Genomic DNA, 13,410 nt, shown 5'->3' with positions numbered 1-13,410 from the left:
CCAAATCATGAAAAACAGCCCCAGACCATTATTCCTCCTCCACCAAACTTTACAGTTGACACTGTGCATTGGGGCAGGTACACTGTGCATTGGGGCAGGTAGCGTTCTCCTGGCATCCGCCAAACCCAGATTTGTCCGTTGGACTGCCAGATGGTGAAGATTGATTCATCACACCAGAGAACGTGTTTCCACTACTCCAGAGTCCATTGGGGTCGAGCTTTACACCACTCCAGCCGACACTTGGCATTGCGCATGGTGATCTTATACTTGTGTGCGGCTGCTCGGCCATGGAAACCCATTTCATGAAGCTCTTGACGAACAGTTACTGTTCTGATGTTGCTTCCAGAGGCAGTGTTGCAACTGAGGACAGTCGATTTTTACGCGCTACGCTCTTCAGCACTCGCCGGTCCCGTGCTGTGAGCTTCTGTGGCCTAGCACTTTGCGCTGTGCCGTTGTTGCTCCTAGATGTTTCCACTTCACAATAACAGCACTTACAGTTGACTGGGGAAGCTCAAGCAGGGCAGAAATTTGACGAACTGACTTGTTGGAACACATCACAGACAAACTGAATTGGTCCACCCACACAGACAGCATCGTGAAGAAGGCGCAGCAGCGCCTCTTCAACCTCAGGAGGCTGAAGAAATTTGGCTTGTCACCTAAAGCACTCACAAACTTCTACAGATGCACAATCGAGAGCATCCTGTCAGACTGTATCACCGCATGGTACGGCAACTGCTCCGCCCACAACCGTAAGGCTCTCCAGAGGGTAGTGAGATCTGCACAACGCATCACCGGGGGCAAACTACCTGCCCTCCAGGACACCTACACCACCCGATGTCACAGGAAGGCCATAAAGATCATCAAGGACAACAACCACCCGAGCCACTGCCTGTTCACCCCGCTATCATCCAGAAGGCGAGGTCAGTACAGGTGCATCAAAGCTGGGACCGAGAGACTGAAAAACAGCTTCTATCTCAAGGCCATCAGACTGTTAAACAGCCACCACTAACATTGAGTGGCTGCTGCCAACACACTGACTCAACTCCAGCCACTTTAATAATGGGAATTGATGGGAAATGATGTAAAATATATCACTAGCCACTTTAAACAATGCTACCTAATATAATGTTACATACCCTACATTATTCATCTCATATGTATATACTGCACTCAATACCATCTACTGTATCTTGCCTATGCCGCTCTGTACCATCACTCATTCATATATCCTTATGTACATATTCTTTATCCCCTCACACTGTGTACAAGACAGTAGTTTTGGAATTGTTAGCTAGATTACTTGTTGGTTATTACTGCATTGTTGGAACTAGAAGCACAAGCATTTCGCTACACTCGCATTAACATCTGCTAACCATGTGTATGTGACAAATAAAATTTGATTTGATTTGAAAGGTGGCATCCTACAACGGTGCCACGTTGAAAGTCACTGAGCTATTCAGTAAGGCTAATTCTACTGCCAATATTTGTGTATGGAGATTGAATGGCCTTGTGCTCAATTTTATACACCTGTCAGCAAAGGGTGTGGCTGAAATAGCCGAATCCACTCATTTGAAGAGGTGTCCACATACTTTTGTATATACAGTGCACACACTGATCTTCGGTGAGTAGATATTCCTGCTGTTTGTGATAAACGACATCCATCATTCGCACATACATTTACACTCAATGTACAATTGTCCTTTTCTTCCACTCTCTCATCCCTGATTGCAATGACAAAAACACTGTGTCCAATTACTAAGTCAACATGTCTGCTATGACCATCCCAAACCTAGGTCTCTCTTTCTGTAGATCTCCCAGATGGGTTGATTAGAATCTCTGTGGTCATGACAGCTTTATCAAGGTTAATCCTGTAGCCTGGTTCCCTGGGCTATTCCTGTTCTAAACGAGCAGTCTAACTGATACTGACAGCTATTCAGATGCCAGGCCTAGGATGGCTTTAATCGTCAAAAGAAGGAGTCTTCCTACTGGCAAGCACATATGAAGGTGTTAAATAAGAGGAAGCACACAGACAGACAGACAGACAGACAGACAGACAGACAGGCAGACAGACAGACAGACAGACAGACAGACAGACAGACAGACAGACAGACAGACAGACAGACAGACAGACAGACAGACAGACAGACAGACAGACAGACAGACAGACAGACAGACAGACAGACAGACAGACAGACAGACAGACAGACAGACAGACAGACAGACAGACAGACAGACAGAGAGTGCGCCAATTGAGGAGCATTGTTGTATATTTGCACTGATTATTAGTGTCCAATTGAGCGTGTGTCCAATTTGCCCCCTGGCATTGCTGAGCAAAAACAACATTATGCCATTTCCCCAATCTGTCTCTCCATTAATGTTCCCATCACATTTGGGTTTTAATAGAGATACTGATGCAAGAGCACTAGAAAAGTGTCATTGAAATCCACTCTACAATGCTTTTTATTTGTTGCAACTGCAAATTGTTTATGATTGCAAATTGTATCCACAGACAAGATGAGTTTGCACCTCAGCCGTGAAAATGGAAAGCAGCATTAAGGATACGCAACACAAAGTGTCCGGTAGATTTAAATGTTTAAATGTCAGGCTGTTGCTAAAAACAGAAAACATGATCTAACAACTTTTAAATAAATTGCTCCATACCTTCACATAAATCACAAACTATAAATACACAATCTAAAACAAGATCTAAAGCAAACAAAAAGACATGAGCTAACTTTCACTGATTGGCGTAGTCAGTCCTGAAAAAATAACACAAACCTGGGAAAAATGTATCTCTGTCGTCAGAATGATGGACAACTCACCACCAGATTAACATCTTTAAAACATGCAATAATAACCTTCACATCTCCTCTCTCTATCTACAACAATATCACTGGGCTGCAGGAGTGATAGGTCTAATCCATGGCGAAGAACTTCCGGGGTCACCTGCACAGAGCGCGGCCTTGCTCAGACCCAGTCCACACTGTGCCAACACTCATTAGCCATGTTTCCATAGAGACAGTAGAAGGGTAGCTGCTGCTTTCGCAACGGCTACTGGGGATCCTAATAAAATACCAAATACCAAAAGACCACCTCAGGAACATGTGCTGCTAGATCACAACCCTAAAAGCCTTTATTTCTGGGATCCAGTATATCTCTCTCCCTCCCCCTATCTCTCTTGCTGCCCAGAAGAGCTAGGCTACACATTGTACTATTCAAACAGAGGATAGTGCTGGTGATGTGGACGTTGCTTGGACATTAAAAAAAATACAAATCAGCGCAATATGCATAGTAGACGGATATCATAAGCAAAACTGCTGTATAAGACCTATTTTTTCACATGTTTTTGAAAGAAACAAGCATATAAAAAAGGAAAGAATACTGCATAATATTATTGTGTGCAATTCCTGACCACAAAACAATCATTTGAATAACTTTAAAGATTGACAAAGTGACCCCTGCATAAAGTGCATCTGTCAATAAAACACAGCGCATCAACATCAACCATAGACGCTGCATGCATCATAATCCACAATGGTATTTTCATTCTAAGTTTCTATGCTGAACACTTGAGGAGCAGCCATTTTACAACGCTGTAGCCTGCTTGGTCAAAACACACTGTGTGAAGCCGTTCAAAAGCCCAGAGAGAGATAGTGCTCTCAGCTCACACAAGGGTGTATTGTTGAACATCATGGATTTATATTTGTGATGGACATCATACTATTGAACAGGTGCTCTCTCTAGAACCAGTCACGCCTCAGTTGTGTTAAAAATGCATTTGTACACGTCCCTCACTGCCTTAATGTATTCTCTGTGGCAAACAATGGCAGCCTCATTCAGTCCTTCAGCACTGCCACAAAATGGTTTTCCTGTCATCTTTGGTTGATGCCTTGCCGTCTCTCCCCTCAGTTTACATGCATGTGTCCACTTTTCATTCCCTCCCGGCACCCTCCCTCCAGCCGTCCATCCGTCCATCTTTAAAAAGACCCTCTAAATGCCCCAATTTTCTCTCTTGCTCCATTCTACCCCCCCCCCCCCCCCCCCCCTCCCACTCACACACACACACACCCCTCACACACACACACCCTTCTTGTATTTGCTAAGGGTTCAGGCAGCCCCAACCCAAAATAGAATTTGCCTCCTATATATCCATCCATATTTTGTAGGAATTACAGGCCAATCACCTTTGCATTGTGTAAAACAAAAGGAGTGGGTTAAACTGTTTGAGTGGGAACACAGGGAAATGGGCGATAAGGGGCTTACCTCAACTCTTTTATTTATTATCCTGATGCCTCCATGTTTGTACTTGTAACATGGCGGGTGTAACGCCATAAAAAATGTTTTAAAAGACAGCACCAACCTAGTTGTTTTCTTTTGAAGTATTATTTCAAAGGATACCGGACTGATTGTACATAAATAAACAGATTATCTCGTGCAAAAATGAATTTACTTCATCCCTAGATGCTACTGCATTTTATTTTTTATATAAAACATTCATTTGCCTATTGCCTCTCCCATATAGCAAATAAGCATACATTTTTTTCAATTAATCAATATACAGTATGTGGCTAGGAGAAATCATTGCATTTTATTAAGTGGTTAAGTGTAATTCACATGTGATTATGTTGTTATGAATGAATATATGGAATTGCTAATTGTATTGATGTAAGTATGTAAATTAGCTACAATAATCCCTAATTGGTAATTATGAAGAAAAATTAACTTAAAAAAAAAATTAAACATGAAGTTAATCTTCTAAACAGTTTTTAAAATAGATCAAAATACACAATATCACTAAATGTCATTAGATTCAAAATGCAAAAAAAGTACAATTAGACTAAACTGAAATAAGGTTACTTATTATTGAAGTCTAACCTGAGAAAAGTATCAAAATGATACAAGCATTTAGCTAATATTTTCATATAAAGCCACCAGGGAAAGAAAATTTAAGCATCACCCCACATACGTATGTACTGTTACACTATTCTAGAAATGTCTTTATAAAATATTATGTTGATTTCCCCAATGAAAAAAGTAAGAGTCTCGAATGTTTTATTCCGTGTTTTTAAATCAGTGTTTTCACATAGTTGTATCCAACTATAGGCATTAGGTAATTAACCTGGATGTGACTGGCAGGCATAGCACAGCTTGTAGGGTACTTCTGCGGCTGCCCAATCCAACCTCGCTCTCCGCTTGGCCTCTCAGGACATAGCATCAGCCCTTAACTATTTCATTTTCTCACAAAATCAATTATATTATTCCGAAAATAATCAACACAGAGCTTGTAGGCTATATCTGGTAAGTTTTGTTCAGAGGTAAATTAACATAAATTCATTAAGTTCATTTTAGAGAGCACAACTCACCATTCAAGATGCACTGGAAAAAGATGATAGCCAATATCCACATGCCCCGCTCCGTTCAATATCCAAGCTATGCTTTTTCTTATTTTCACTCCACACACTTTCTTCCTTAAATGTTCTTTATATTTCTTCAATATGTCAATAGCAATGGACGATGGTCTGTACACATCAGTCTCTCTCTCTCTCTCTCTCTCTCTCTCTCTCTCTCTCTCGCTCGCTCTCTCTCTCTCTCTCTCTCTCTCTCTAGGTTGGGAAGAGGAGGTATGAGCTTCTGGTGATTGTGTTTTGGTAAGAGCTGAGATCGAACTGTAGGCCTACGTCTCCCTTGAAGTGGCAACGCCGTGCCTTAGTGCAGCCTTCCCGGGGTTTGGGCGCGATACTCTGCGGGATTCGCCTTCTTGAGCTCCGGTCCAGGTGAGTGCTGCTGAGACTGGAGGTTGAAGACGCGACACGAGGAGGGTTAAACGCAATGTGCACAGGTGGAATTCCCAAAGAAAATAAAGAATGAAGTTAAAAATTCGAATTTCAAAAGAATGAAAACACCTATGAATAAATAATGAAACAAAAAAAGTTTCCAGTGACCAAAATCATAAAGTTGGATTTGGAAAAAAATAATGTATGCAATTTTAAGCAGGAGGCAATAGTTGTTGGCTGAAGCCTAGTGAAAACTAATTTCATTTTCACCGCCTCTCTCCATCCAACAAGCAACAAGCACACGCATCTTCCCGCAGCCGTACAAATCACACTGGTCCCTGCGCTAACCTTCCCTGGCTCAGAGCATTATGGAATAACCCTCGCCTCCTCCGCAGCCGCTTTTCTTCTTCATTGCCTTAAAGGTGCAGCAGCTCGCCACTCCATCCCTTCAGCTGAGCGCTAGATTTCATGCAGGGGCTTGTCTCCACTCCGTATGAGACAGGATACCAAGGTGTCCATTCAGGGTAAAATACATTAATATTGCCTACGTTAAAATAATCAAGTGATTATTAGCCCAATGATTATTCTAATCCACTCCAGCCCCGAAAAAAATCTAAATGATCTCAATGTGAAGACATCAAGTCATGTCCTTTAATGTGTTTTCTGTATAATTTATGAGCCCCGCGGGCGTGTTGGGATTCAGCCAGCCTTTGACTGCATTTATTAATTGACCTTGACAAATATGAGCAGCGGCCTTCCTCGCACCAGGGGCGTCAACAGCAGCCATGTCAGGAACCCCTGTTCGTGTGACTAGGGAGACCACACAGGAGATGTATCCAATCCATCAGCCGATAGCCTAGCCAACTACACGCTCAAAATGGTCGGTGAATGGTTGGATAAGAATAGCCTCTACTGCGGCATGTTAATGTTGTCGAAGTGCCATAGCCTCAGCCGACTCACCTCAGCCTCACTATCACCAGCAAAAAAATACTGTTTTCTTTTGTCACGTGCTGCATATCTTCCCGTGGTTTCCCTCCTGTCAAGTTTTGAGGTTCGTGAAAAATTCATTTCAAAGCTGCAAGCCAACATATTGAACACAATGCAAATGCAGTAATGTTAAAATACAAATAGCCATGCGAATGTAATTTACTAAAACTAAATGGCATATTTTGATTTGTCAATATAATCAAACATAAATGAAAATAGATGTATAGCCTAATATAGACATATATTTAGGCCTAGCCTATAATGTGCAACAACATGGTTAGGCCTATACAGCAATTACGAACTGTGATCTGGAAAAATAGGCCTGCATTGTTTGTAATATAACAAATATTTGAAATACATGGCTTACAAGGGTTTTAAGTTTGAGCATGTTTTCTGTGTATTTCTGACACAGAGACAACCACTCAATTCTCACAATAGATTAGCACCATGAGCAATGCTTTTTAATTGAACCTCTGGGATTGCTTCAAAAGGTTATTATATGAAAGACCAGTACTAAGAGAGTAGACATAATTCTGACACTCAGGATTACACTACTTTCCATTACATGAATATTCCTTTGATGTGAATAAGAGTTATTTTACGCTATACAAAATGAAACAATGGAGTTATGCCAGTAGTGCATTGTTTATCACATGGATATTTTTCTATTCTATTCGGTCTACTCTTTTCTATAAACAAGTGTTATGATATATTTGTGCTCCCGAGTGGCGCAGCGGTCTAAGACACTGCAGCTCAGTGCAAGAGGTCACTACAGTACCTGGTTAGATTCTAGGCTGGATCACATAATGCCGTGATAGGGCGGCACACAATTGGCCCAGCGTTGTCCTGGTTTGGCCAGAGTAGGCAGTCATTGTAAATAAGAATTTGTTCTGACTTGCCTAGTTAAATAAAACATGTATATAGTATGATAATGATGATTTCAGTAACATAATAGAGATATATAATACACTGTTCTATTTAATTATGTAATCAGTATCAATAGTATACCCTAGAGCAGGGAGACTGTATATGTATTGTCATCCTGGCCTGCCAGTGTCTTTGTTCTGTTTAGTGGGCCAGTCAAACTGCAGCACTCTCCGCCTAATGCAGCCTCTGTCTCAAATACTTAGCATCCACATCAGACCTGTACATGCACTGCACTAGGAATATGAGGCCCGTCTGTCACTAGCCATGCAGTGTGTGCTGTGCCAGTGGCCACCCAGACCAAAATAAGACATATGATTAACATTAAGCATGTCTTCAATCCTCCCAACCAAGATGGAATGCAAGAAGGTCTTCAAATGGACACTAATACGCTGTGTAGTCTACATGATTGTACTTTTTTAAACTATTTGTGATTGAGCAGTGTTGATTTTGGTTATTGTCATTTTCTCTCTCGCTCTCTCCAGTGAGGGGTGTGTGTGTGTTGTTCATCCAGTTATGGCGCTGTTCTTGGTGATCTCCACAGCTCCAGTCCTCTCTGCCTGCTCCTGGCTGCCTCTGCAACCTGGTCTCAGAGCATTTCCTATTATTCTGTACGTAAATCCGAGACATCCATTTAATATGTTATGTTGGTATGATATGTATTAATTTGTCAATGTCCATCATTAATTTCGTATGATATGTTATGAATTATAATGTAACGAATATTCAAAACATGCAATATGTTAAGAATGTTTTAAATGTACAATATGTTACAAATTTGCAAAACATATGAAATGTTATGAATTCTAATTTGGTGTGGCTAACGTTAGCTAGGTTAGGGATTAAGGTTAGCAGCTAGTGTTAGGGGTTAGGGTTAAGGTTAGGAGTTACATTAAAGGGTTAGGGTTAGGGGAAGGGTTAGCTAAAAGCATTAACGTTAGGGTTAGGGGAAGGGTTAGCTAACATGCTATGTAGTTGCAAAGTAACTAAACAATAGTAAGTAGTTAAGTAACCATACCAAACGTAACATATCATACTAATTTAAATGTCCCAAATTTATGTTTTCTATGTTACGCCTAGTCTATGACACCAGGCTGGGCTGCCTGTCTCTCTGCAGACACTGGTCTCTCTGCAGTCTGCATGCCTGCCATTTTCAACGCCCACTAGCCTTTTCAACTGGATTATTAAAACAGTTTATTGAATACTGTAGCTCTGAAGCTCTCACCAATCGCTAAACAGCTTAGCTCTCCAAATATGGCAGCTTTCTTACATTTACATTTTAGTCATTTAGCAGAAGCTGTTAACAATATTAAGCATTTTCTCAGAGAATTTGATTAATGTTATTATTAGCATTTATCTTTGTTTATCAGTCTATTGTTAAATTTATAATGTTTTTTGTCTTTTTCATTAATAGGCCTATCATCCTTAACAGATGTATTATTTCTCAAATAGTTGTGAATGGTATAACAATTTCTTTCTTGTTCTGTTGTAATGATAATGTGAATTAGCTAAAGATTTGACCTGATTACCCACCTTTCTCATCAATTTTGTGCATATGTTTCATGATTCATATATTCATCTGAAGTCAAATGAAACAACAAAGGTTATTTTAGTCAGTGGCTTTAATCCCAGTGGTTTGTTTGGGTATAAGGAGATCAGCTTTAAAATCAATGTCTGAATGGTCATAATCCCATGGTCTCTAATCCTTAGTTTTGCCACATGATTTGCTATGAGGAGGTTAAGATGAAATCAAAGGTATTATGGCTCTAGATCTTATATCGTGGCAATGATCTATTCAACACAAAATCCATACAGACAATCAGCATCCAGCCAGTCTCAGTACAGAAGCTGAAAATGTAAAAGTTTGAAAATACATGAACAGATTAAAGTAGCTTTTTTACAAATGATTTGAAACAAGGACGCGGTTTTCACTACAGACTGTATCATGTCATTCAATTGCACATGGCTTTTGACAGAGTTTGTTTAATTTCCTGTGATACCAAATCTCCAAGCTTCTCCCAAATCACAACAGTTATGGTATGTGCATTTGTATTGTGTTCTCAATATTCCATGATGTTCTCTTATAAAATTTCAATAAAAAAAGCTGTCTTGTTGTTGTTGTTGGTGTTACTGTGTGTCAGGTGACTGTATCCCATACTTCTCTGCAGGAGCGGCTTGTTCTCCCTGAGCTTCCACAGCGCCACAGAAAGAAAGAAAATGGCAGGATCTCTGTTTCGCCATCCCTTTGTTGTCCAAAACAATGGCTCTAAGAGATACAGACAGATAAAAGGGGGATGGTGAAAGGAAGAGAGAAAGCGAGAGAGAGAGATGGAGAGCGAGCGAGAGAGACAGCTAGGGAGGGAGAAGGCTGATTTGAGGCTAGTTGCACTATCCATCTATTATGGTAAATAAAATGTGAGTGCAACAGTGAGCCTGTTCAAGGCACTCAATACGGAGACACGATATCCGAAAGAGCCTACATTGTGACATGCACTCGTCAAGACGCAAGTACACAGGCTTTACCAAAACACTGCAGTAGATGTTCGCTCATGTCTGGGCGATTAGGATAGACCAAAAGCATGTGAGAAGTGTGATGTTGATGGAACAGTCAGTGTAGGCCTCAGTGAACTCACCATCAAAACATACAGTAACAAATTATCATTTGAAAAAATTATAATTTGGTATTCATACTCCTCCCTCATGGTAATGGAGAGCTTGACCCTTGCGTGAAAACTCAAAGGTCGAGTATTTTGATAATATTAAAACCACAATTAAACCCCAACCCATCTTACAGTCTTTGATAGAAGACAACCAAATCAAATAAAATGTTATTTGTTACATGCGCCGAATACAACAGGTGTAGTAGACCTTACAGTGAAATGCTTACTTACAAGCCATTAACCAACAATGCACTTTTAAGAAAAATACCCCCCCAAAAATTAAGAAGTAAAAGTAACAAATAATTCAAGAGCAGCAGTAAAATAACAATAGCGAGGCTATATACTGGGGGTACCGGTACAGAGTCAATGTGGGGGGGCACCGGTTAGTCGAGGTAATTGAGGTAATATGTACATGTAGGGAGAGGTATTAAAGTGACTATGCATAGATGATAACAACAGAGAGTAGCAGTGGTGTAAAGGGGGGGCAATGCAAATAGTCTGGGTAGCCTTTTGATTAGATGTTCAGGATTCTTATGACTTGGGGGTACAAGCTGTCTAGAAGCCTCTTGGACCTAGACTTGGCGCTCCAGTACCGCTTGCCGTGCGGTAGCAGAGAGAACAGTCTATGACTAGAGTGGCTGGAGTCTTTGAACATTTTTAGGGCCTTCCTCTGACACCGCCTGGTATAGAGGGCCTGGAGGGCAGGAAGCTTGGCCCCAGTGATGTACTGGGCCGTACACACTACCCTCTGTAGTGCCTTGCAGTCGGAGGCCGAGCAGTTGTTATACCAGTTATATCAGGATGCTCTCGATTGTGCAGCTGTAGAACCTTTTGAGGATCTGAGGACCCATGCCAAATCTTTTCAGTCTCCTGATTGGAAATAGGTTTTGTCGTACCGTCTTCAGGACTGTCTTGGTGTGCTTGGAACATGTTAGTTTGTTGGTGATGTGGATGCCAAGGAACTTGAAGCTCTCAACCTAATCCACTCCAACCCCATCAATGAGAATGGGGGGGTACTCAGTCCTCCTTTTCCTGTAGTCCACAATCATCTTCTTTGTCTTGATCACTTTGAGGGAGAGGTTGTTGTTCTTGCAACACTCGGTCAGGTCTCTGACTTCCTCCGTATAGGCTAGCTCGTCATTGTCGGCGATCAGGCCTACCACTGTTGTGTCGTCAGCAAACTTAATGATGGTGTTGGAGTCGTGCCTGGCCGTGCAGTCATGAGTGAACAGGGAGTACAGGAGGGGACTGAGCACGCACCCCTGAGGGGCCCCCGTGTTGAGGATCAGCCTGGTGGATATGTTGTCACCTACAATTACCACCTGGGGGCGGCCCGTCAGGAAGTCCAGGATCCAGTTGCAGAGGGAGGCGTTTAGTCCCAGGGTCCTTAGCTTATTGATGAGCTTTGAGGGCTCTATGGTGTTGAACGCTGAGCTGTAGGTTACCTTAGTGTTCTTGGGCACAGGGACTATGGTGGTCTGCTTGAAACATGTTGGTATTACAGACTCAGACAGGGAGAGGTTGAAAATGTCAGTGAAGGCACTTGCCAGTTGGTCAGCGCATGCTGAATGTTGACCTTTTTAAAGGTCTTACTCACATCGGCTGCAGAGAGCGTGATCACACAGTCGTCCAGAACAGCTGATGCTCTCATGCATGTTTCAGTGCAATTTGCCTCGAAACGAGCAAATAAGTTATTTAGCTCGTCTGGTAGGCTCGTGTCACTGGGCAGCTCTCGACTGTGCTTCCCTGTTCTAGTCTGGAATAGTTTGCAAGCCCTGCCACATCCGACGAGCGTCAGAGCCGGTGTAGTCTGATTCGATATTCAATCTTGTATTGACACTTTGCTTGTTTGATGGTTTGTTGGAGGGAATAGCGGGATTTCTTATAAGCTTCCAGGTTAGAGTCCCGCTCCTTGAAATCGGCAGCTCTACCCTTTAGCTCAGTGCGAATGTTACCTGTAATCCATGGCTTCTGGTTGGGGTATGTACGTACAGTTACTGTGGGGACGACGTCCTCGATGCGCTTATTGATAAAGCCAGTGACTGATGTGGTGTACTCCTCAATGCCATCGGAAGAATCCCGGAACATATTGCAGTCTGGGCTAGCAAAACAGTCCTGTAGTTTAGCAGCTACTTCATCTGCCCACGTTTTTATAGACCGAGTCACTGGTGCTTCCTGCTTCAATTTTTGCTTGTAAGCAGGAATCAGGAGGACAACATTATGGTCAGTACACTTCCTGGTAATCCGTCTGGCCCTCCGGCCTTGTGAATGTTGACCTGTTTAAAGGTCTTACTCAAAATAAGGGTCCAATCCTTAAGAGGTTTTTAAGGTCTTACATCGGCTGCGGAGAGCATGATCACACAGTCGACGAGCGTTGGAGCCGGTGTAGTATGATTCGATCTTAGTCCTGTATTGATGCTTTGCCTGTTTGATGGTTCGTCGGAGGGCATTCTCCAGTAATGGAGAATTCATTTGAATGAGCTCAATTTGAAATGTGTGTAATACCCTGTTAAAACCATATATTAGAAACACTATGTTTTACTACCACCTCTGCTGTTGAGACTATTTTGTTATGCATTGCTTCAAATAATGTCTTGCTTTCATATGCAAACATTTGAAAAAAATGACAAGTCAATCTTTTAAAGGTGCAATATGCAGAAATAGCTTGCAAAATTTCAAACAGTTCACCTAATTTCAGGTTGTGACAAAACAAGCAGTCTGTAACGATCGTCTGTGGTGGAAGAAGGTGAGGACCAAAGCGCAGCGTGGTAAGTGTTCATGTTTTTAATAAAATAACTGAACAAAACAACAAACGACAAACTAAAAGTCCCGTAAGGTGAATGAAAAAACACTAAACAGGAAATAAACACCCACAACTCAAAAGTGAAACCAGGCTACCTAAGTATGATTCTCAATCAGGGACAACGATTGACAGCTGCCTCTGATTGAGAACCATACCAGGCCGAACACAGAAAATCCCAAATTATAGAAAAAAGAACATAGACAACCCACCCAACTCACACCCTGACCATACTGAAACAAAGACATAATAAAATAACTAAGGT

General features: G+C 41.8%; 1 protein-coding gene and 1 long non-coding RNA gene across 4 annotated transcripts in view; one reads left to right on the top strand and one right to left on the bottom strand.

Moving 5' to 3' along the window:
* Positions 1-6,149, bottom strand: part of dscama (DS cell adhesion molecule a) — a 179,823-nt gene extending 173,674 nt beyond the window's left edge. The window contains exon 1 of one of the 3 annotated variants that reach the window (XM_090186395.1): positions 5,364-6,149. In XM_090186395.1, the coding sequence (XP_090042521.1) occupies positions 5,364-5,406 (43 nt within the window). In that variant the 5' untranslated portion in view covers positions 5,407-6,149. The remainder of the gene's footprint in view (positions 1-5,363) is intronic. The other 2 variants (XM_036990093.2, XM_090186396.1) reach the window with 2 other exon arrangements.
* On the top strand, positions 5,634-9,799 carry LOC149979997 (uncharacterized). Its single transcript, XR_016483659.1, has 2 exons — positions 5,634-5,774; positions 8,171-9,799. It is a non-coding gene; the product is annotated as an uncharacterized LOC149979997 (long non-coding RNA).
* The last annotated feature ends 3,611 nt before the right edge of the window (positions 9,800-13,410 follow it).

This window comes from Oncorhynchus mykiss, chromosome 10 (genome assembly GCF_057628025.1).
Source record: "Oncorhynchus mykiss isolate SJ-2025 chromosome 10, ASM5762802v1, whole genome shotgun sequence".
Classification (NCBI taxonomy): domain Eukaryota; kingdom Metazoa; phylum Chordata; class Actinopteri; order Salmoniformes; family Salmonidae; genus Oncorhynchus; species Oncorhynchus mykiss.
The sequence above is the reverse complement of the archived record's forward strand: the minus strand, read 5'-3'. Positions and strand labels throughout refer to the sequence as shown.